At 40.5% G+C, this 22,869-nt stretch overlaps 4 protein-coding genes across 14 annotated transcripts; 2 read left to right on the top strand and 2 right to left on the bottom strand.

Moving 5' to 3' along the window:
* The first annotated feature begins 197 nt into the window (after nt 1-197).
* On the top strand, nt 198-6,828 carry arfrp1 (ADP ribosylation factor related protein 1). Of its 6 annotated transcripts, none has more exons than XM_087149039.1 (9): nt 198-466; nt 921-1,410; nt 2,302-2,438; nt 3,204-3,291; nt 3,607-3,689; nt 4,098-4,179; nt 4,553-4,623; nt 5,781-5,881; nt 6,109-6,828. In XM_087149039.1, the coding sequence occupies exons 3-9, from the start codon at nt 2,346-2,348 to the stop codon at nt 6,197-6,199; spliced, it is 609 nt and encodes a 202-aa protein (XP_087005165.1). In that variant the 5' UTR covers nt 198-466; nt 921-1,410; nt 2,302-2,345; the 3' UTR covers nt 6,200-6,828. The 6 variants fall into 6 exon arrangements, with proteins under 6 accessions (XP_087005165.1, XP_087005164.1, XP_087005163.1 ...); XM_087149038.1 differs by having other exon boundaries at nt 918-1,410; XM_087149037.1 differs by having other exon boundaries at nt 728-1,410.
* Nucleotides 6,829-8,804: 1,976 nt separating this feature from the next.
* LOC110985696 (peptidase M20 domain-containing protein 2-like) lies at nt 8,805-14,068 on the top strand. Of its 6 annotated transcripts, XM_087148883.1 has the most exons (8): nt 8,805-8,885; nt 9,876-10,085; nt 10,334-10,505; nt 11,266-11,414; nt 11,848-11,990; nt 12,395-12,549; nt 13,327-13,567; nt 13,825-14,068. In XM_087148883.1, exons 2-8 carry the CDS (start codon nt 10,048-10,050, stop codon nt 13,923-13,925), a joined length of 999 nt encoding a protein of 332 aa, XP_087005009.1. In that variant the 5' UTR covers nt 8,805-8,885; nt 9,876-10,047; the 3' UTR covers nt 13,926-14,068. The 6 variants fall into 6 exon arrangements, with proteins under 6 accessions (XP_087005009.1, XP_087005011.1, XP_087005012.1 ...); XM_087148885.1 differs by lacking the exon at nt 9,876-10,085 and having other exon boundaries at nt 8,808-8,885; nt 10,232-10,505; XM_087148886.1 differs by lacking the exon at nt 9,876-10,085 and having other exon boundaries at nt 8,832-8,885.
* Nucleotides 14,069-15,613: 1,545 nt separating this feature from the next.
* LOC110985697 (uncharacterized) lies at nt 15,614-18,698 on the bottom strand. The gene is made up of 4 exons (XM_022246909.2): nt 18,414-18,698; nt 17,700-17,837; nt 17,069-17,222; nt 15,614-16,101 (listed from the first exon to the last, which is right to left on the bottom strand). The coding sequence occupies exons 1-4, from the start codon at nt 18,493-18,495 to the stop codon at nt 16,014-16,016; spliced, it is 462 nt and encodes a 153-aa protein (XP_022102601.1). The 5' UTR covers nt 18,496-18,698; the 3' UTR covers nt 15,614-16,013.
* Nucleotides 18,699-20,595: 1,897 nt separating this feature from the next.
* Nucleotides 20,596-22,425, bottom strand: LOC147796253 (uncharacterized). Its single transcript, XM_087148967.1, has 3 exons — nt 22,179-22,425; nt 21,602-21,755; nt 20,596-21,452 (listed from the first exon to the last, which is right to left on the bottom strand). The coding sequence occupies exons 1-3, from the start codon at nt 22,423-22,425 to the stop codon at nt 21,374-21,376; spliced, it is 480 nt and encodes a 159-aa protein (XP_087005093.1). The 3' UTR covers nt 20,596-21,373.
* Nucleotides 22,426-22,869: the final 444 nt, after the last annotated feature.

Here is a 22,869-nt window from a genome sequence, read left to right as displayed (position 1 = left end):
GCCCGCGCACGCGCTCACGTGACCAAGCAGTGACTTCCACTGCCCTATCGCACAACGCACAAGGCGGAGCCTATGCGCAGCGCTTGCTTAACACACAGCTATGTGCGCCTAACATCTGCCTCTGTTTACTTGGCAGAGCGCCATCTATTACTTTGCACCGTGCCTAGTGGACTAGCGCCCTCTGTCACGTCACAATATATTACATATTATTTTGTAACGCCTCTTTGTTCTCACAATTTCAGTTGGTCTGCCATGATTTTTTATTGTCCAAATTTTGCTCTTTATTCAATTCACCAATGCATTGCTATCTGCCAAGGCACCCCTGAAGGGCTCTTGTAACCAGTTTCGCCGTGATCGTACGGGGCACATGCTCTCTACATTCACGAAAAACTGATGCCGGGGTGAGTGTCCCCAGCCTGAGGTAAATGATGGAGGAAGGACACATTGTCACGAAGGGCTTTTCTGGGTAAAAATGTCTTTTCTATCTGTTGAGAGCAAAAGAAACCAGAGGAAGACAGGGTAAACCCCTTGGGCTGGGGTCTCTCGGCGGGACACAGTGCTTCTAAATTGACTTCTTTGACAGCAGACTATATATAAAAATTAAGTGGGCATTCGCGCTCACAGAAAAAAAAATTTAATTACAGTTCACGTTTCTGTCTCAAAACTACATGTATACAACAAACAATTTGCAGATTCGAACAACATCTCTGTTTGTGATCGATATCAGAAAACAAACATAGACCACCTAGACACGAAAAAGTGAAGCAACGTGCGGCCAGACATGTCAGAGACAAAAAGACTCACGTCACGGACACGATCGTTGGTTCAGTTGGACTTGAATAAGCCGAGGAGAAAAGGGTACGACTGATATCCCTCTACACAGAAACTCAGTCATGGTCTCATATCCCTCCGATCAGTAGAAATCTACAAACCCGTGTAATCTGCACACACGTTCAGCACACAGTTTCAACTGATTGAACCTCAAGGACAGCTGTAGGGAGTTATGTTGTTCCCACACCATTCCTGAGTGGAAGGCATTGCAACCCGGCCCGAAATCAGATCAGAGTTGTCAGAAGCTTCGGGGTCATGTGATCGACAAACGGCAATTAAGGAGGGCCTATGGACTCAAGAGACAAGTTGATGGTCGTTTCCTGGCCCACGATCCCGATAAACGGACGTTATTAATTTTCTGAAAGTTGTTTAGAGAGTTTTTCAATCCATGGGGGACGGAAAGCAACTTTCCCACCCATTCCCCTTGTTCAACTCCACCCATCGCACGACAACACCGCAATCTGACCAGCTGGAGAATTATTCCAGTACAAGAGGGCGCACTACATGCTGTCGAAACTCCAATCAAGCTGCCGCCCGTTCACCGAGTCCGAGGGAGACTTTGTCCATCCACAGGGCTGTGTGAGTTCAATTTTTTTATTGGATTAACTTTGTAATTACCTGATGATAACAGGTTACGTCATTTATCAAATACAACACTTGGAGTTTATTCGGTGGCTTTTACTCATGACACTGTACTTTGATCGAAAACAAACTGACGTACTGCCAGCCATAGGCCAGTGTTTTATCGAATTCGTGATAAAACTTGAACCGTAACAGGAAGATGACACTGTAGTGTGATTATGTATGTAGTATTAATTAGACATTAAACAGTGAAACTTTGACAGGTAAGAATTCCTATGCGGACGCTGCTTGACGCCCCGTGTACAAACTCTTTTGAAAGTTTGACTTTTGAGACTGGTCTGAAATGTTTTTTCTATGTAAAGTACTCGATACTGAACTTTTCTTGACTTTTTTTTGCTTTCTGACGGGCTAATAGGTCAGGTAGGGGGAATAATGCTGCCATCCATGTATAGAACTCTTTCCCGTTGACATAATCCTGTCCACTGTCCTTGTAAGAGATTCGCTAAACCTAGGCTAAGTAATCAACACTTGTACAAACTCAAACCAATGGCAAGGCCCAAGCCTAATACTAGTGATGTCTGACTGTATAGTCGCCAGGTCCCTAATTGCGCCACAAGTGTCATTGGATTTCATTGTAAGTAGCGAAAGAGACCTAGCAATTACACCATCATAGACATTTATAGTCCACATCTCCAGTACTGACATTGTTAGTGTTAAATGAAATGTTGAGTTATTATCCTGGAAAAGTGTGATGTTTTCCTGACTCTTGGATTTGAAAATTTTGGGAGGGATTCGGTACTACTAAGTCTTTGTAGTCACAATTTCACAAATGTAAGTACATGTAATAGTATTTTGATGTTTGAATGTTTTTCCGTTTCTTCATTGTAGAGTTGAAGAGATGCTCACTTGAAGCCAAGTCTTGTAACATCACAATGTTCAGTTTACTGTATGGTTTATGGCAGTACATATTTAGACGGGATGAATACTTCATCTTGATTCTTGGGCTGGATAATGCTGGAAAAACAGTAAGTCAGAAAGATATTTCCTGCAGAAAGCTGGATGAGATCATGAAAAATGAAAGAAAAGATTGAGAGTCCAAATATTTCTCATGACTACAAATCGGAAGAAAATGTCCCTCCCGAACAAAAGTTTAAAGATCACGTTTCACTTGACCACATCAATGCCGATTGGTGAATGATCATGTTTCACTTGACCACATCAATGCCGATTGGTGACTGATCATGTTTCACTTGACCACATCAATGCTGATTGGTGAACGATCATGTTTCACTTGACCACATCAATGCTGATTGGTGAATGATCATGTTTCACTTGACCACATCAATGCTGATTGGTGAATGATCACGTTTCACTTGACCACATCAATGCTGATTGGTGAATGATCATGTTTCACTTGACCACATCAATGCCGATTGGTGACTGATCATGTTTCACTTGACCACATCAATGCCGATTGGTGACTGATCATGTTTCACATGACCACATCAATGCCGATTGGTGAATGATCATGTTTCACTTGACCACATCAATGCTGATTGGTGAATGATCACGTTTCACTTGACCACATCAATGCTGATTGGTGAATGATCACGTTTCACTTGACCACATCAATGCCGATTGGTGAATGATCATGTTTCACTTGACCACATCGATGCCGATTGGTGAATGATCATGTTTCACTTGACCACATCAATGCCGATTGGTGAATGATCATGTTTCACTGAACCGCATCAATGCCGATTGGTGAATATTTTCCTTTCTTTCCGCAGACATTCCTGCAGACAACTCAGATGCAATTCAACAAGGACTACAAAGGCATGCCTTTGGACAAGATCACTACAACAGTTGGTCTGAACAGTAAGATAATCAACAGAATTGGAATACTTTTTGAAATAAGCCCACTTGAAGGAGTATGAGGTGATTTACTACCCTCAGCTCAAGGTGACTACACTGTGATGAGTCAGAAAAGACTCTTCAGTTTTATTCTTTTTGACTCTTATAAACCTTAGCTTGTCATTTTGTGAAATGAGCATATAAAGGTGAACTCAAATTTATTATTTTGTTTATTCAGTTACGCGTGCAATGAATCATGCTGTATGCTAGCCAGTAATGTGTTCATTGTTTGAAGTGGCCATGTTTGTGACAAATCTTTTATTTTGTTTATGTTTGCAGTTGGGAAGATAGACACTGCACGGATTCGTTTGATGTTCTGGGATCTTGGTGGACAGGAAGAATTGCAAGCATTGTGGGATAAGGTGCCTAATTTGCACAATTATCTGAAAGTCACATCATTCAAACTTACCCCAGGGAGACACCTCGTTGTAGTTATTATTCGATCATCCCCTTTTTTCTCCTTCCCAGTGGTGCAGAAAAGAAACAAAACACCATATATACCCTTTTGTGTATTATTAATTAACCTGTTTCGTTGACAACCTGCAGCAATGCATGTATTTTGTCAAACCTGTGCAGATCAGGGCAATGAAAAGTGATTGGATAGATGAGTATGCTTAGAGCCATGATCATTTCGAATCATTTTGTTTCTTCTCTGTTGAGCCAGTGAACACAAAAAGTAACTTTGAATGTCAACAGAAAGGTTTGTAAAGAAACGTAGCTTGGATCTTAAAAGGGAATAACAGAGAAGCTTGTTGTAATTTTTCTTGCAGTACTACGCAGAATCTCATGCTGTCATTTATGTTGTGGATTCATCAGATAAAGAACGATTAGCAGCATCTAGATTAGCATTCGGTAAGTTCTTATAAAGGTATAAGGCATTGTCATTCATACATATTGCTTGGGTGGAATTAATTTTCTAGACAAACTCAGATGGTCTATTAAATGTTTAGGATATGGACAAGCAATACTTGTTAAGGCTGCTTCATTCAAAAACTACAGTTGGGTCTTTAGGCTGTGTACAAAAATGTGGTTATGGCTAGATATAGCACATATCCATATGGAAGCTTCTTGCTAATAGCTTCAAGCCCTTTCCATTAGTGGGTAAGTTAGATCAGGCTTCAAGCAGTTGTTATGGACACCTTGATCATTTCTCCTCTGAGGACTAAACTTGCTCAACATGGATGCATAGAGCACATGCTTTAATACTTGGACTCCTTTCTTTCAGATAAAATGATATCCAGCGAAGCCTTACACGGTGTACCGTTACTTGTCTTAGCCAACAAACAAGATTTACCTGTAAGTACATTCAAGCAAGGTTCATTATGACTCTTGGGTAAAATTTTACCCAGTGTGATCTAAAGAAAATGATGTTAGCTGTTGTTTAATCTGGAATTTCAGCTTTCATATAGAAATCTTGTTTAATGCAAAAAAAAGAGAACTGGATGTACAGTAAAATCCAGCTAAGTCGGTACTCTCTGGACTCAAGAAATTATGACGACTTATGGGAATGCTGACTTGTGCTGCAAGTCGTCATTTTGCCGACTTACACGTACACATGTATTGCCTATGTACATTATGATTCCTTGCACTAATTCAATGGCTTTGATTTACCGTAGTTTATTTCTACCTCCATGGTCAATCACAGCAAATTCGCTCTCGATTATTATCCTGCAAATCCTGCAAATTCAATATTCAATATTCAATTCAAGGACGGCAAGCCACTTGCATATCACACCACGACTCGACAGTGCACTATGTACATGTACGTGATACAGTGCTACGGCACAGAAAATATACACTCATCCACACACACGCATTGGTTAAGTTCGTTCAGTATAGTCTGGATACCAGACCCGATGATTCTGACTACCCGACGAATCATTATCAAGGGTCGTCCGGGAATCTTTGGGCAAGGAACCAGACTACGTTCAATAAGGCAACCCCCAAAATGGACAGAGCGCATGCGTGTAGCACAAAGGGGTTACTGGTATTGATGTACTCATGCTGGCCGCATGCGCACGGGACTTGTCATGTGACACTTCTTGGCAGCTGCGGTGAAGGAAACTGATATGAAGCACGATTTTTTTTAAATGCCGACTTACACAAAGGAATTTTTGTGGTTTTGTGGAAAAGGAACCAAGAAAAACATATCAACTTATACGAAATGACGACTTATAAATGCCGACTTAGAAATGAAATTTTCAATGTAAATGCATTGCAGACGATTGGGACTTTTGTCAAACAGCCGATTTGGACAATATGATGGGTTACGCGATGCTGACTTCGTGGGAGTTTACTGTAATTTGGAATTTTGCTGAAGTAGATACTTCAGCGTAACTTCTTCTGTGTAATGTCTTCAAACAATGAGTAGACTGTTGGAGCCAGTCTGCATAAATCATCACACTGTGAATTTCACTTTTGTCAAAGTTCCTTTTCAATTGATTTTGTGGTAGGATGTTCTACATGTGTCTGACATTAAAGCAGAATTTAACAAAAGTGCATCCAGTATTGGAAGAAGAGATTGCCACATACAACCAGTGTCTGCGCTCACTGGGTAAGATAACTTACAGTGGCTGCCATATTGGTCTAGTACCTGTAATCCCAATTTGTCAATCACTAAGGTTTGTTTATCAGAGCCATCATACTATTCTGCCTGTATGTTTGTTAATGGGTGAAAGAATCAGTTTTGCAGTTATTTCAGTCTTGTACCCAGACTCCTTGATTTAAATCACAGTGTTGTAGATAAGCATTTTATGCAGTTCCGTTTTCTTTCGCACGCAGGGAAGGGGTGAATGAAGGCATTGACTGGCTAGTTGAATGTGTCAAACGGAATACATACCAAAGACCACCACATGCTCAAGAGATCAGCTGATGAGGTCAAATGTCCAGTCAACTTGATGTTGGCAGTGTTACATTGTTGTTTTGTGACTGATAACTGTTTATGGTTGTAAATACAGCGTACCATCATTCTCGATCAGACTGTCATTGGCAGCTCTTTCTGATGTTGAACTCAACCTCAAACAGACCATGAAAACTTGAAGTTGAGGTTGGACTTTCCACAAATAAAGGATATCCCATGGATGATGTGACATGCTGTTTCATTCCTGGTAGTTAGAGGTTAAGGACGTTCAAAGCGCTCACACATAGATCCTATATTCCTTGGAAATATAAATCCAATAATGAATGACATGTTAACATAGGATAAATGAACCATGTAATACACTTTGGTGTGGCAGTTAAAGTCCTTGGTAGAATGCTGACACTGAGTTAGATCTTCATACATGTATTATTTTATACCAATGTGTCTGTGTTTTAATTGGGCTTTGTAAGTGTATTTCATCATGTAATGTACTTGTTTTTCCAATGGGGGAAGAATTTATTGCAGTATTTTTATATCTAGATTATTAATTACATGTATGTATTGTGCTAGCTGCAAAGAAAACATTGCAAATGCATTTATTAAAGGTTTTTGGAACGGGACAAGGTTCTTGTCTCAATTCAGGTTTTGTGTTTGTTTTGATGTCTCTTTTCTTCGAAGGACTAGGTTAGAACCTTTTAATTTTGAATTTGATGCAAGTTCAGGTCTTCTTGATCTTGGAAACGTTTCGATAGGGCCTGCTGAACTGAGAGGCCTGGGGGTAGCGTGGAGACTTCGTTGTTTCTGTGTAGCATGTTGTCAACAGCCTAAGAGTTATTTGCGCATTAAAGGGAGGTTACACAAGTTGTTTTCTTGCCTTAATTTAAACAAAAAATGGCAGATGTAGGGGGTATAAAAGTTACTGCAGTTTTATTTCACTGACTTTTGTCGTGTTTGAGTTAATTGCTTTGGAAAATTGGAGAAACCACAGCGGCCTTTACAACAGTCAGTTTGAAAATCTTGTAATTTATCTGGTGGAAAATAATCACGGCGTTCTGAATGAGTGACAACGTACTCGTGGGGCTCGTCAGCAAATGAACAGGTATGACGGGTGCTCTTGTACTGTGAATTCAGGGGGAAAAATGTCATCAAGCAGCAGTGATGAAGTCACTGCAGTCGACTCGTTGCGGGATTTCCCGAACCACTTTTGCGCAGTTAACATCACCGGAAGTCTAAAATCCATTCTCAGTTTACTGATTAACAATTATGGCCACAGAAGAAATTATATCTTGAAACACGGGAGGGTTAACGCCTGGAAACCTTTTTTTTTCTTTGTGGACTAAACCTCTCGCTCTGCGCTGACTCGGTAACAGCAGCAATAACAAAAGTTGTACCATTATGTAACTGAGTGGTAGATTGCAACATTTTCGCGTAAAGAAATATCCCTTTTTGTACTCAAAGCGGACGGGCCATGTAGGATTAAATTGACGTTATATGATAGTTTTCAACCGTATTATAAAGAATAAGTTTGATTAACCCCTCTTTTATGCCATTAAATCAGCAAAACTTGACATTTTCTGTGTGCTTTTTTTCAGTTGCAGCCCGGGCTCTTAGCAAAAATTTACCGAAATCAGTCAATGAGGGCAGCAGACAAATCTTGGCAAAAATGTGACGTCATAGGACGAACTCAACTTGGTTGAGTGGTTATAAGCTGTCTGCACTAGTAAACAGGAGGTCGCGGGTTCGAGTCCCACCCAAGTACGCTTGAGGGTTTTTTTGCAAGCCTTCGGGGGCAACACTGGGTATACAGTGATGTAATGCACACCAAGGAGGGCAAAAATCCAAAATCAGTGTTTGGGTTTTTGTCAGGGAATTTCTTCAGACAACTTTTGGTTTTTGCTCCGAGAAGGGAGTGAAATAGGGTCGTGAAAACTATAATTATTAACATATTTCCGCGCATTTTAAAATTAGGCAGATGTGTTTTCTTATTACAACTGTTTACGTATGTTTGTTTTATGTGTTGGTACATGTTTTACAAGAAATCTTCCCAGCACGGCTCATCCCCTTTAAGATTTAACCTTGAACTGATCCAATTTCTCTTTTACTTTATACCTTACACCAGTTTTTCTCTTCTTTTGGTTTTTCATGCGTTTTAATGAATTTCCACCTGTGAGTTTTGCTGTTTTTCGTATCACCTATTTATGATAACTCCTGCAACATTTGTACACACGACACACAACATAGGCGCCTGATAACGAAAATGTTATGGATTTCTTTATTCGTCTATTTTAAAACGAAACGAATTTTTAACGCTGCATCGGTCGATCATCGTGAAACGAGAATAAAATGTCAGTTTCCTTGATAACTGCCGTATTCTACATGGGAGGAAATATTTACAGATTAACCGAAGCTGATACTTTTTTCAAGTAGGATTTTTAAGGATTATTTGGCAGTCCCATTTTTGTGATTGTACCAATGATGTATTTAAACCCACCTTTAAGGTGTAACATAACTCAAACTTTGGACTACCTCTAACTAAACCATAGTTCAAACCATAGTTGAGCAAATATGTTTAACCTTTGATCACGTGAAAGATATTGATCATATTGTATGTACCTTGCAAATACCGAATCGACACAATTGCGGTTGCTGGCGAGTGAACACTCGTTATCTTGTATCTGGTGGGTACGTTGAAACTTGGGTAAGCGTATGATTGTTGAGATTTCAAATGAATTGCGCCTTTCATTGCTTTTAATTGTTTACATCTTGCATAGATGTCCACCTTTTGCATGGTTGTGAAGGCTAATGTGAGTCTGAACCTTCATCCACAGTTTATCCGAAGGATATGAGGCCCTCCATCAGGAAGCATGATGGAGTTGGTATAGTAACCATATAGGGCCGTCACATGGCAGCCATCTTGATGCAGAAGTTACGTTGACTTGGGCTTTGTAAAAACTTCGCAGATGTTAACAGTATTAAATCTAGAAAAAAATCAAACTGGTTGAACATCATGAACATTAAAATGTGCACACTGCTAGCAACTAATTTAAAGCTTTCCAGTTCGTGTGCGTGGGCGTCAATCCGTTTTGAAAAGTGGAGGGACATATATAGGCCCAGCCCTGATCACAACAAAATGCGAGCGAAGCGCCGCTCTTGTGCCCCGGAAAATTTTGGAGTATATATGCTGTGTAGCATGATCTGAGACAATTTCTGGCTACGTTAGCCAGTTTTTTAACAAATGCTTTTGCAAGGTTTACATTTTCATTTACGTTTTTGAAAAATGTGGAGGGGGGATTGGTATAGTATCCCCCACTCGGAAAAGTGGGGTCCCCCACCAATTGACGTCCATGAGCATTGTATTACACTAAATCGATCATCTCTTTGCAGGTCAGATAATAACTATGCTGATCACTTACCACTGCAATTTCTCTGTAGAGTAATATAACCACATATTGATTATTGTTGTATATGATCTCGAGCTTGATTAAAAAGGCCATAACATGCGTTTCCCTGCAAAAAAAATTAACCACTTATGGGGCTCTCTGGTACTTCCCTTCGCCTCCAAATTCTTGTTAAGCGGAAGCCCTGATTGGCGCCACGATATATAAATTTCATATCATAAAATAAGTTTTTTTCACTTAATTGTCATAAAGACAAAGTATATTTCGGTCAAGATGTCTTCAAACTCCAGTCCAAACAGTGCCGACTTGAAGAATCTGATAGAACTGGCCGAATCAAAGATCGATAGCTCAGCCGAGCACTTGAACGATCTCAGTCTAGACATCTGGAATCACCCTGAGACAAACTTTAAGGAAAGTCATGCGCACAAAGTCCTGACAGATTTCCTGGAAAATGAAGGGTTCATGGTGGAACGGCACTTTGTACTGGAAACAGCTTTCAGGTTTGTAGACTCAAAAGTAAAATCCAAAAGTTCCATTTATGTAGCAGAGACTTTGAACGAACATCGCATAATATTATCCACATCGGCAGAAACAACTTTTTGCTTTGATATTGTGTATGCTTTATTTCTTATTCTCTTGTTTTCAGATAAGTTTGCTCATTTGATATTTGTCCGAGATTTTTTGGCTAGTATAAAGAACAACTTATTGCTTGAGGACAAGGTGAAGGGAAATTCGTTTTCCCCCTTAGAGCAACATTTGGATGTGACGACACTGGTCCTAATATATGCATCATGTGCGAGTATGATGCATTGCCTGGGATTGGTCATGCTTGTGGACACAACTTGATAGCTGAAGCCGGTGTAGCGGCTGGAATAGGAGTGAAAGCAACACTCCAAGCTCGTGGAAATAAGTATGGAAAGGTTAGGCAAATTTGCCTTGTGGCTATTGCTTAAATCTCAGCTGCGTCTCCCACTTTTGCTTCAAGATTCCGTTTCACTGCTTCAATTTCCTGAGCTAAAAGACTCAGGCTTACGCATGATTGTGTCAGTTTTCTACAAGGGGAATATCGCACGCCTAGCTGAAATTTTCATCTCTTTATGTGGATCAATATTCTGGCCTAATACTCGAGTCTGGGGTCAGAGACGAAGCTGGTGCTGGCTCAAAGCTAAGCTGTGGGAAAAGACCCTCATGTGAATAACAACATGCAAGGGAATGTGTTATGCAAGGACAAATACACTTATGCCAGCCATAAAATGCTTAACTGTAATCAACGTCTTGAACCAGCCCTCTTCATACTACAGACCTCTGCGCTGAAGTAAAGTGTCTTGCTTAGAAACATGCCTTCATTGTGTTCAGTACTCTATAGACAATTAACCAAGTTCTGTCTCAACATGTGATCGCATTTTTTTTCTAACTTAGGTGAATTTCTGGGCGGCAATCAGGGGTGCAAACATATGGAAATACTTAAAGCAAATTAACTGTGACTTTATGCTTGTACAAAATTTTTTGTACTTTGGCGGGGTGATCGGGGCAGCCAGGAGGGGACGTACTTATTTATTGTACCTTTTCACTTGGAAAGAGAAAGGTTTTGTTTTTTCATTTAGTTGCGGCCACTGAAACAGATGCCCTAATGTATACGTATAGACACCTTTGCAGAAGTGTGATTTTACGTGTTTCCAGGTGACTGTACTGGGAACTCCTGCCGAGGAGGGAGGAGGCGGCAAAAAATTCCTGATAGATGCTGGAGCATTTGATGACGTTACCGTAGCAATGATGGTGCATCCTTCCAAATATAACATCTTGCGACCCATCTATCTATCTATGGCCATGTAAGACCTTAACACATTCACAGTTAATTCACATTGCTTCTTGTACAGTTATGCTCATGAAAGAATTAAAATCATATTTTGTCGACACTCTTTTTTGATGAGTGTCAAGATTGATGGTATTTGCTTACAAATGATATGTTTGCTTACAACGGCTTCTTCATGATTATGGTTTTAAGGGGAAAGCAAATTTAAATTTAATTAAGTACCCAGGGACAGAGTTTTTAAGGAATACAGAAAATGGTCTTGGAGTAAATCTCCGTGGAATTCGAACCTAGATCCTTAAAGGAAAGGAAGGCAAATTAACGATCACCATTTTTCCTACTGTTGTTCTTTTTAAATATTTTTTCATAATCTTAATTTTTTCTTAAGTCTTTTGACGTCTGCCTATATTTTCTGCATCTCTTAATGTTCAGTTTCCCATGTGATTTTCCAGCTTGGTCATCAAATATTACGGGTATGCCGCTCATGCTGCCGCTGTGCCATGGGAGGGCGTAAACGCATTAGATGCCGCAGTTATGTGCTACAATGCCATATCTGCCATGAGACAACAGATGAAACCAACATGGCGCATTCACAGTAAGTTCAAAAGGGGGCCGGCCGCGGGGGAGAGTTCAGTACAAATCCTTTCGCTTTCGTTCCAAAATCTACCCCAGCGTTTGTCCTATGAGTGAAAATATGTGCATGTACGATTTCTCCATGCTTCCACATTCTTGCAAAGTTAGGGGGTCGGCCCAATTTAAAATTTTGTCTCGGTAATTGCAAAGACCACATGCATAATAATCCTTATTTCAAGATCTGGGTGATGTTTGTTCACAGTTGCTTGCAACTTCTATTGTCGTATCATTAACTTGTGCCTTCATCATTTAAACATTATTAATAAAAATGATTGTGGTAAACGAAAAATACATGTTCACTAATCTTCGTCAGAAAATGCCAGACACATTTTTTTAAAGTGTTCTAGTTCCTCGTTCATCTTTCAGCGATAATTACAAATGGAGGCGCAGCCGTAAACGTCATCCCTGACAAGGCTGAGTTAACCTGCAACATACGAGCTTTAGACGAAGCTGATTTGAATATCCTCAAGAAGAAATTAATTGCTTGTGCCGAGGGCGCAGCTGCAACATCAGGATGCAAAGTAAGAAATGGCTCAACCAAAGACTTCCAGGATGAATGCACGAATAGAGTCTAAACCTCTCTCTTTGTACCTTCCTGTTGAACATTTTGCTTACCGATGGTTAGTAAACTATGGCCGGCCGTTAGTACAAATAAGAAACTGAATAATTCATAAACGCCTTTAACAAATCGCACATAGTTTATCAAAATACGTATAAACATTCAAATAGAGTATTGAATGAAAATAAACCTCGTCAAATTTGGTTCAGGGTATTTCAGCTGACCTGCAATTTGTAGCAAACAACTAACCACAAAAAGGATTGACATCCCACACTAATAGTTAGCAATAGTGAAGTGACTTTAATCAACACTGTAGGTATCTCTATGTGCCTGAGTCAACAACCTTCCATTTGCCAGACTGACGGGCTTTAAGTTTAAGAATACTACTTACCTATCTCAGGAAGAAAACTCCTAGCCACTCTAGCATTATATGCTCCATTCTGATGGTACTTTTTTGTAGTTGCCATTTGTGATCAAAAGCAGCGAAAGATAATCTACACCATCTTAGTATTATGCGACACATTAAATTTACTAGCCGTCTCTGTGAAGCTGGTTTAATTTCAGAGTTCATTTCAATACATCTTCACTGGCATATTTTTCATTAAAAGTTCCGCCAGTATTCCGTCATTGTCGAAGTGAATGGACACGCCTTGCATAACATTGGGAGTGACCTTTGGCACCGAAATTAATCCAGTGCAAGAGAATTTAACCTTGAGGTTATTTACTTTTTTTCCTACAGGTTGAGTGGGAACAGTCTTCATCCTTTGCCAGTCTCATCTCAAACAACCAGCTGATATCCCTTTATGAGAAGCATGCCAAGAACCTTGGATGGAGCTGTGACCTAAACCTTCCGGCTGGCACTAAAATGACTGGGTCATCAGACGTGGGCAATGTTTCTTACGTAGTTCCAACCATCCATCCTGAATATAAAATTTGCGACGGAGCCAGTTATCATACGCCTGACTTCACAGCTCAAACAGGTAAAAGAGTTGCCTTCCAGTTAATATTCCATTCAGTGTTCCCTTTGGGACAAATCACCCAGTAGTCCATTTTCAGCACTTTAAAATTGGCTTTGGATTTCTGACGTAATGTCTTAGTCGAATAAATGTTGTGTATGCAGAATAGCGAATTTGCGATTCTTTTATTTAAAAGACTGCAGAGTAATACTAGACTCAGTGATTCTTTAGTTATACAACTTAGACCCCCGAAAAACTTTTCATGTAAATTTGTCTTCCAGGCGCGTGTCGTGCCCAGGCGCCAACTCTCAATCAGGGCAAGACCCTTGCATTCATCGCTATCGAGCTGTTACATCCGAGCGGACAAGAAACTCTGGACTAAATCCGTCAAGAATTCGAAGAAAAAGTCAATACGCTGTCTCCTCCGAAATACTAATGAAGGCTAGTCCCGGATCCAGATGTCTCTGAGGTTGAATTTAGACTGTAGGCCTATACAGGTTACAATAAACAATTATCGAAATGTTGCGATGGTGTCAGTAGGTCTAATTAGATGAATATTCAACCAAGTGTATGAACCGTTGGAAGCAGAGCTTATTCATGCGTTACCTGCATTCAGAATGAAGTAACATTTCCGGTCTTAAATGCTCATATCTGGGCTTGATACTTATTTTGGGAACAATATGCCATCTTGGCCCGAAACCCTGTCCAGGCTTGATATCCTGTCTAGACTCGTTACCTATAGTTGCCGAGGCTTGCTACCATAACATAGACCCAAACCCGTAAAGGCTCGAGACCCTGTCCAGACAATTTGTTTGATACCAAAGATTATCTTCAGGCAAACTTGAATTCTCAATACTGATTGGTCGATCCATGGCATTTAACAACTGTTACAATAATTGGCGTGTGGTGCCACCGCGGCTATCCACCCTCATACCCAAGATTACACAAATGCAATGCAGTTGACATGACGCATCAACTGTGGAAATGATCACAGTCATTCATCAGTTTTTGCGGCTCGGTAACATCGCAAGTGCCCTAGCGCTCGACGCGTGAATGATACATTCGCATCACGAGCCACCAAATACGGGCAATTCACAATAGTGCACCGCCAAGAGTTTGCAATGCGTTAACCAATCCCATTGCGCGAAATCGCACATTGTGATTGGTTAACGCGTTGCAAACTCTCGGGGGCGCGCCATTATGAAATGCCTGTATTAAAACTCACTATCTATGACCTTGGTGTAAGAAAGTTAATTAAATGTAAAACTGTTCGTAGTCATGGATCGACCAATTATGCCAGAATTCACCGCGTTTATCCACCTGCGGAACATCAGAGCTGGCCACAATCTCCCCGATGGAATGCATTTCCCATCAAAAGGTTGGACATTTCATTCGGTGAGCACGTTTTCTATTTTTCTTCCCAATTCTTCAATGCTCTGGAGTGCGTTGCAGTACATCAATCTGATAGTTACATGTAGTAGTCACACTGCTTGTTGTGCGTGATACGAAATTTAGAATAGGCCTATTCTGAGCCAAGATATCTTAATGGCGTTAGAAAGACACGCTTTCTATTGGTGGTCGACCTTCTTTTTACAAGTCAGTCGTTTGGAACGAGTCAATCATGATGCGAAGTCGCCCTATTCTTTCCCTGTCTTTCTTCAAAACCCAAACGGCTTATGAATTTCCCCCAAAACCCTTTTTTTGAATTTAACAAAGAGAGGTTAGCTCCCAATCTCGTGACTGTGAGGTGAAATAAATCAGGCAGTGGTTCTTAACGCGCTCTTCAGCGGCAACAACTACATTGTGACTGGTCAAGGGGTCAGCGACAAGAAGTCACCAATCAACAGTTTTAGACATCATTTGAAAGAGACTGCCTCACGCTTGGCATCATCTATATAGGACCGTTTTGTGCAAAGAGTGGTCCAGCGAACGGCGGGTGCACTGACCCCTCCAACCATCACCCATTCAGTACACACCATCACGATACCAACTAACAACAGTTACAAAAGTATAATCAGTACACGGTAATTTTCATGCAAATTCACCTTTTTATACTGCAAATCGTTTTAGTTACCCAAATTCCCGAAAAGGCTAGTCGAACATTTATAGAACGTCCAGAAATCTTAGCTAGATTTTTGCATTTAAAACTGAATACATCTAAAGCCAATTTAACTGAAGGGATATTCATAAAACCATTCACTATGACTCAACATTTCAAATTTCGATTTTTTTGGTCTTATAATGCTGTAACGTATTTCTCGCGGAATACTTTTGGCGTTCATAAATCACTAACTAATTTAGATTCTAATATCTTAATGAAGGAATGAAAATTAGTTCACGATAAAAGTACTAATCCACCTAGGAACCAAGAGGAAAATGCGGTCGGTAGTCGCATCTCTATTGTCATATTCTTATTTTAGGCCACAAATGTTTATCAGTCGTTTTTTGTTTTGTTTTGTTTTTGATGACGTTACTGGTTCTTTTGATCACTGTTGAACATCTCAAGCATTATCTGCCAAACACCAGTTTTCGAATTCCACGCCCAAAAGAGTAGGGTCCTGGTAAAATAAAATAAAAACAGAAAAGTTACAATGGTACATGTACATGAATGGTCCAAAAGTAAATTGAGAGGAGGCAATGGGAGACTTTGAGATGCTTGGTGGCGACAAACATACCGGTCCTTTTTCACCTGTTCTGAGCATGTGCGCACAGTCCTAAGCATGCGCAATGCCTTGAAACAGGGCCAGTATGTCTGTTACCACTCGTATAGAAGTCTCCGATTGAACAGACACCTATAAGCCAACTTGCAAGTAGAAACTTAAGCTGGTTTCCATATCGGCGTTAGAAATGCAGAGAGCAATGCAATCAAGACACGAACCGCAACGCGGACATATGGAAATATCGCAAACGGAGGTGTCGTCGACAATGCAGACAAATGCAAACCAGCCAGCGAACGATCAGCAAAGTTGAGCCAGGTTCAACTTTGCTAACTGTCTGCGTCGAGCAGCCGTTGTATCCCCACCCCAACACACATGCTGGCATGACTGGCATGCAATGATTCCCCCTCGCTTAGTTCCACGAATTTTGCCCATTTTCTCCTTAAAAATGCTTAAAAATTGCACCTTGTGATAAACTATATAGCTGAACATCGATGAAAATGCACGAAACTGGAGTAAAGTTTGGCACCATAAAGCGGTACAGTCAATGTAAAAGGTATTTTCCGCCAAACATCGCGGACTAACGCCATTTTGTCGCAATTTTGGGGTGGAATGACGTCATGCACTGTCTCTTCCGTTCGTGTCTGCGTCTTCACGTCTTACGTTCCATCTGGGTTACAAACGATTACATGCAGAGCTCGAAATTAGACCAAAAAAGTGTTTGGACAAAATATCATAACACAGTCAATTTTGTTCGGGCATGACCAGCTTTTGATCTGCCATATTATATAAAAGGTAACGTGCAGTGTCAGGGGTCGAAATTCACTTTTTAAATCTTTTTTCAACCTTTTTTAATCTGATTACTTACTTTCCCTTGAACATTATGTTTCCCTGCTTGTCCTTCACAGTAGATGTTTTCAGTTCGAGGACCCTTACATTATTCCCGTTGAGAAAATCCAAATACTTTATATCGTACTCCACCGTTCCTACATAAGATATCCAGTTCATGTTGTTCCCCAATTCTGCAGGAAAATAAATGTTATCACAATATACTCCCAGGTGGTAAGTCGTCCAGCCTATATAGAATTTGAGCCACAAGTGGTAGTGTTCTAAGGAATGTACAACCTCAATTTAATTGATCTTATGGGTCATTCAACGAGACAATAAAACAGAGACACAGGGCAAAGGACACAGTAGTAAAATGAAAAGTGCAAGTGAAATTTATAGCCGGGCTCTTGGATCTACGTTTATATTGGGTAACTATTTCTTTGATCTAATACTCCTCGGATGATTTCTTTGGGAGCCTTTTAAAGAAGTGCATGCTGAAAAAAAACGCGATGTTGTGGGCCAGAATACCGAAAATATAAACCGTGACTAGATTGAAAATTAGTCGACAATCCAGATTTACTTTTATAAGACACGGAACAAAAATCAACAAAGTCGGTCTCGGAATGTTTCACAACATTTTTCATCTTGATTCAACAACTTGGCAGACTTACTTTCTTTTCCTACGTAGCCTGGATACCCTTCTGGAAGAACCAGTACGTCTGGCACGTACATCGCAAGAATTGAAGCCTTGTCATCGGATTCTAATGCAGTCTTGTACTGCTGGTTCATTTGAACAATACCACGAAGCGCTGTGAAATTAACAATAAACAAGGGCATTCTGCTAAACAATCTGAGCCCAACTAATCTGCTCTCTTACATGAGAGAATATCCAGATTCTATGGACTAAACATGTCCTTCCGAAACTTTTAATGGAATGAAAATTTATTAAAGGTCAGTATCGATTCTGAAGGGTCCATGGCAGTATGAGACTTTGAAACACATTTTCTGCAAAGCACGTGGTCCTTACAAACTACTGGATACTGTTTATTGTTGGTTTTCTTACAGGGAGCTGACTTTTAAAATAATTTAACATTAGGATACCGTTACGGTTGCTCCTTTGGAAGAAAGATGTCATTGGCTTGTCAAATTTTCAGTTCTAGAGAGTAAAATATTTAAGTTTCAAGCAACGCTTGGTGCTTCAACATCGTCCATCAGATTTTTGCTACACTGAGTAAAAATGTAAACCTTACCTAAATTGCAACCTTTACTAAAATTATTTGGGGAGTGCAGAATAACAAAAATACACTCAGTTAGTAAACAATACCGGTACCTTGTTAAATCAAACTAAATAAGTGACGTTGCGGGTGTACAAACGATCTTTATACCTGGATTCAAACGAGCATGTCCAGTGGTGATGAGGGAACATCCCAGCAACAGAAGTACGCCAAGGTAGATCAACGAAGACATGGTGCAACGACAGGTGAATTGTGTTCAAGAAGAGCAAAGTATCGACAGATGTTAACGGCAAAAGATCGTGACCGTGTCTATGTTCAGAGGTCCTACGTGGCACAGTTAAGAAGGCCTTTTAGCAAGGACAAAACCGTGAAAGGATCAAAGTTTCGTCAGCGCTGATTGGTTGTTTTGCAGTGATCTTTTAACAAAAAGATTGGAGCCTTGCATGTAAAATTGCAAACACGCCAACCAAAGCCCTGACGTTGCAATGGTCAGTGGCTTCTTTGTCCACAAGCAAGGCTACCGTCAGCAATTTACATCTTCTCCAGGGGACCATTTTACACAAAAGGTACCAAATTCAATGGGTGTCTGTAACATAAGCGTCAATTTTCAGCAGACCTGAGGTTTCCCACTCCGGTCCTACATGGCAAAATCACTACCAAGTGTAAATGTAGTCTCAACATGATGCCAAGAAACCTTTAGCATAAAACCCCAGAAACCACATGGGAAAATTCCTATGAAGCATTGCAACCTGTCATGCATGGGATAATCAAGTTCGCTGTAGAATCTCTCCTGAAATTTGAAATAAATAATACAAGGCAACAATTTAGAAACAAGTACACTGTATTTGGACATTAACGGGATAGGAAAGGGGCCATGTAGACGGAATTAAAGTGTGAGTCTAGTCGCATTGAATCACTGGCTGAAAATTACCTGCTCAAACAGAAATTGAAATTGGGGAGTCGGGTGGGCGTAGTGGTTCTTTCCCCGCATTCCACCTCTGTGGAATGGGCTCGATTCCCGGCTGGGTCCACATGTGGATTGGGTGTTCAGTCCCTACCTGATTCCGTGGGTTTTACCCAGAATCCTCCTCTGGTGTTTTCCTCCCACCTCTAAAACTCTAACTGCTTCTCATTGTCTCCTCTCTACAGGTTTTGTCGGGCTTGCGAGCTGCAGTGCCTAGGGCGCTTTGAGGAATCCTTGGTGTCATTACCAGAAATATTAATAATAAAGATCTAAAGACTTGGGATAACACCAACAGAGCACCACCCCCTCACTGTTAGTTTGCATCAAAGTAAGGCCACCAAATCCCATTCTCATCGTTCCTAGGGTCGCATTTACACATGAGATATCAAAGTCAAAGGGAATCTGAAAAGTGACTGCCGATTCTCAGTAGATCTGAGGTTATTGACACCCGTCTTATACATCAGCAAAATCGCTCACAAGGCCATTCATTGTTCCCAACGCTTTAGCACGGAGTCCCAGAAACCACACGGGAAAGCGTTTTACAAAGCATGGGTTGATCCAGGTTGGTCCGGGAATAATCAATTTAAGTATTGGAGGAACTTTGAGAATATTTCAAAACTGAACAGCAAGACACGCAAACACAAGACAGGGCAATAGTTTTACTAGGGTTGTAAGCACAGACATATATATAAAAAAAAAACCTGGATTGCAACGCCTTTGTATGAAAAAGAAGCCAACCAGCGGCCATTTTACCGAGCCGAATACAAAAGCGTGGGTTGGCTCCCTTCTATTGACGTCAGGAAGAACAAAGGTGGGCATTGCCAGGAAAGCTTTGACAAGTTATATGTGGTTGAACAATTAAAAGCAACTTCTTGGCTTTCCATTGATATCTTTATTGCCCAACTACTGTCACGCATGACCGAGTACATTGCGATTGAAAATGGCAAGTCCAAGTAACATTTTAGCAAGTTTGGGTGATCGCTGCAAGCCAGGATGATCGTCGAAAGGCAGTTGAATGAACCTGATTTTCTTCAGTATTGACTGCAGTAACATTAGCCTCTTTATATACGCCCACACCTTCAACATATCGATACAAAGCTGACAGCGACGGAGCGAGTGGCGTAACTATTGGGGTAAATTTCTGAAGGGGGAGAACCCGGGGGGTGTGCACATATTTTAAGGGAGTACCACAAGAAAATAAGCTGTAGCTGCATAGATATTTAAACTCAATGGAGATTTCAAATGGGGGGGGGGGTTAACCAGGGGGTACGGACATCCGCTGGGGGATGTGTCCCCCCCCCGCCCTCCATAGTTACACCACTGGACGGATCATGTCGCCTCATGCGTGGCTCAATCTGTGACATTTTGTGTAGATTCTTCCAACAAACGGATGTTGCACACATCCCAAGATCCTGTATAATGAACCTTCGTCCTTTCAATGCACATCTAGACGATATAAAAAGTACAGTCTATGAGCAGTACACGGGAATTTCTCATGCAAAACTTCCTCTTTTTATTCGGCAAACTGTGTTAGGTAGACCTATTCTTGAAAAGGCTTGTTAATATATACGTGTTAAAAGTGTAGAGAGATTCTAGGAATTCCATATCATTTTAAGGATGGATAAAATGTTTTTTTTTTCAATTTAAGATTTATCTTAGATATTTGGAGCATCCGAAGGCGAACCCCTTATAGCCCACCTAGCTGAAAATATATTCACAGCACCAAACACTGTTATTCACCATTTAAGTTAAAAAAAACAATATACTCCTCTAATGCTGTAACGTGTTTCCCTTAACCATCACAACTGTACTAAACACACTTAGTGCTAATAAAACATGGTCAATTCTAAGGTCTAAATACCCTGCCTCTAAAACTGGACCTTCTTCCTAACTTCGTAATGTGATGCTGATTAATAAAGTGTATGAATAAACGTAAAGTTATTGGCGCAAATAGCCTGAGTTGCTGAAAGCGCCATTAAAACAAAACAACAAGGTCTAAATAAAGGACTGAAAATTTAAGTACATGATAAAAGTACTAGTCCACCTTTAGGAACCGAGTGGAAAATGCAATCGATTTTCACACCTTTTGTCATATTCTTAATCTGAAGTAAAAAAAGTTTATCTGTGGGTTTTTCTGTAGGTGACGTTACTGATTCTGTTGGTCACTGTTAATCATCTCAAGCACTATCTTCCAAGTCCCAGTCCATTTCCACAAAAGTAGGGTCCTGATCAAAATTAAATCCAAAATCAATAAAATGTTATTGCTAGTGTTATTTACATATAACACTGTTTCAAGATGTTAATTCAATTTTTTTTTTACTTACCCGATCAACTAATCAGCTACACTGGTCCTTTTTTCAATCTGATTACTTACTTTCCTTTGAGAATGACGTTTCCCTGATCACCCCACGCAGTGTGTGTTATCTGCTCCAAGACCAGTCCAGTATTTCGGTTGATAAAATTCAAATACCTAATGTTGAATTCCATCCTTTCCACGGAGGGTAACGATCTCAAGTACCTTGCCAATCCTGCAGGAAAGAAACATTATCACATCATGCTTCTTTTTTTGCACGTGTTAAATCGTCCAAACCACACTATAAACGGTTTGCATGGCTGCCATCTTGCAGGCCATAGGGTATGCAAAAAGGGATTTCCTTGTGGAACAAAAGAATTTCCCTGCAAAATGGCTACTACAAAAGGGTAATGTTCTTCAAGAATTCACAACCTTGATAGCATCAACTTTGGGAAATCCAACGAGACACTACCCGAAGGACATCGTAGTAAAATGAAAGTGAATACAAAGTGACATTTATTTTTCGCTTGTAACTTGGATATCTACTTAAATCAGGTTCCTATTAATCTGGTCTCATAATCCTCGGATTATTTCTTCCGAAGCTGGCATAAAAATGAACGAAGCGGCATGTGAATATTTCACAACGTGGCAGACTTACTATCTCTTCCCACAAAGCCCGGATGCCCATTTGGGAGAATCAGAACATTTATGGCGTACAGCGCCAAAAGCGAATTCATGTCCTTGGATTCTAATGCAGTCTTATACTGCCGATTCAACCGAGGAATATCACGAAGATCTGTGAAATTAAAACAGTGAACATGGACATTCTGATCACAAAGTCTGGGACCCCAGATAAGGAAACATCCCGCCAACAGAAGCACGCCAAGGTAGATCAACGTAGACATGGTGGAACGACAGGTGAATTGGATTCACAAGAAGCTGAGTATCGAGAGATATTAACTGCGTGACGGTGTATGTTCAGAGGTCCTATGTGGCACAGCTAAGAATGTTGGTTGCGAAGGTCAAACCCAACAGGATAACAGATTCGTCAGCTCTGATTGGAGTTTTTGCATTGACATTGTTACTAAAGGTTTGGAGTCTTGGACGGCAATTTCAAAAGCTCTAACCAAAGCCCTATCTCGACTTATTTGTCCCGAGGTGAAGTCACATCAACTCTTTACATCTTCACCAGGGTCCCATTTTACACAAGAGTTACCAAATGTAATGGGTGTCTGCATTATTTGTGTCGAATTTTTGCAGAACTTGGCCTGGGTTTTTCACCCCGGTCCTACGTGACAAAATCACTACCAATGTATGATGTGAAGTAACCTTAGCACAATGCCGCACGG

This window comes from Acanthaster planci, linkage group LG18, assembly GCF_054643075.1.
Source record: "Acanthaster planci isolate LZ-2023a linkage group LG18, COTS_SCS, whole genome shotgun sequence".
Lineage (NCBI taxonomy): Eukaryota > Metazoa > Echinodermata > Asteroidea > Valvatida > Acanthasteridae > Acanthaster > Acanthaster planci.
Note: the sequence above shows the minus strand (reverse complement) of the source record. Positions and strands in the feature narration are given on the sequence as shown.

Coding starts and splice junctions, on each gene's coding strand:
- arfrp1 (XM_087149039.1), top strand. CDS start 2,346: ATGTTCAGTTTACTGTATGGTTTATGGCAGTACATATTTAGACGGGAT. Junction 4,180..4,552: donor AGCATCTAGATTAGCATTCG/GTAAGTTCTTAT, acceptor CCTTTCTTTCAG/ATAAAATGATATCCAGCGAA. Junction 5,882..6,108: donor CCAGTGTCTGCGCTCACTGG/GTAAGATAACTT, acceptor TTTCGCACGCAG/GGAAGGGGTGAATGAAGGCA.
- LOC110985696 (XM_087148881.1), top strand. CDS start 9,859: ATGTCTTCAAACTCCAGTCCAAACAGTGCCGACTTGAAGAATCTGATA. Junction 10,506..11,265: donor GTGGAAATAAGTATGGAAAG/GTTAGGCAAATT, acceptor ACGTGTTTCCAG/GTGACTGTACTGGGAACTCC. Junction 11,415..11,847: donor ATCTATCTATCTATGGCCAT/GTAAGACCTTAA, acceptor GTGATTTTCCAG/CTTGGTCATCAAATATTACG.
- LOC110985697 (XM_022246909.2), bottom strand. CDS start 18,495: ATGTCTTCGTTGATCTACCTTGGCGTACTTCTGTTGCTGGGATGTTCC. Junction 17,838..18,413: donor ACATGCTCGTTTGAATCCAG/GTATAAAGATCG, acceptor TTAATTTCACAG/CGCTTCGTGGTATTGTTCAA. Junction 17,223..17,699: donor AGGCTACGTAGGAAAAGAAA/GTAAGTCTGCCA, acceptor ATTTTCCTGCAG/AATTGGGGAACAACATGAAC.
- LOC147796253 (XM_087148967.1), bottom strand. CDS start 22,425: ATGTCTACGTTGATCTACCTTGGCGTGCTTCTGTTGGCGGGATGTTTC. Junction 21,756..22,178: donor GGGCTTTGTGGGAAGAGATA/GTAAGTCTGCCA, acceptor TCTTTCCTGCAG/GATTGGCAAGGTACTTGAGA. Junction 21,453..21,601: donor AACGTCATTCTCAAAGGAAA/GTAAGTAATCAG, acceptor AATTTTGATCAG/GACCCTACTTTTGTGGAAAT.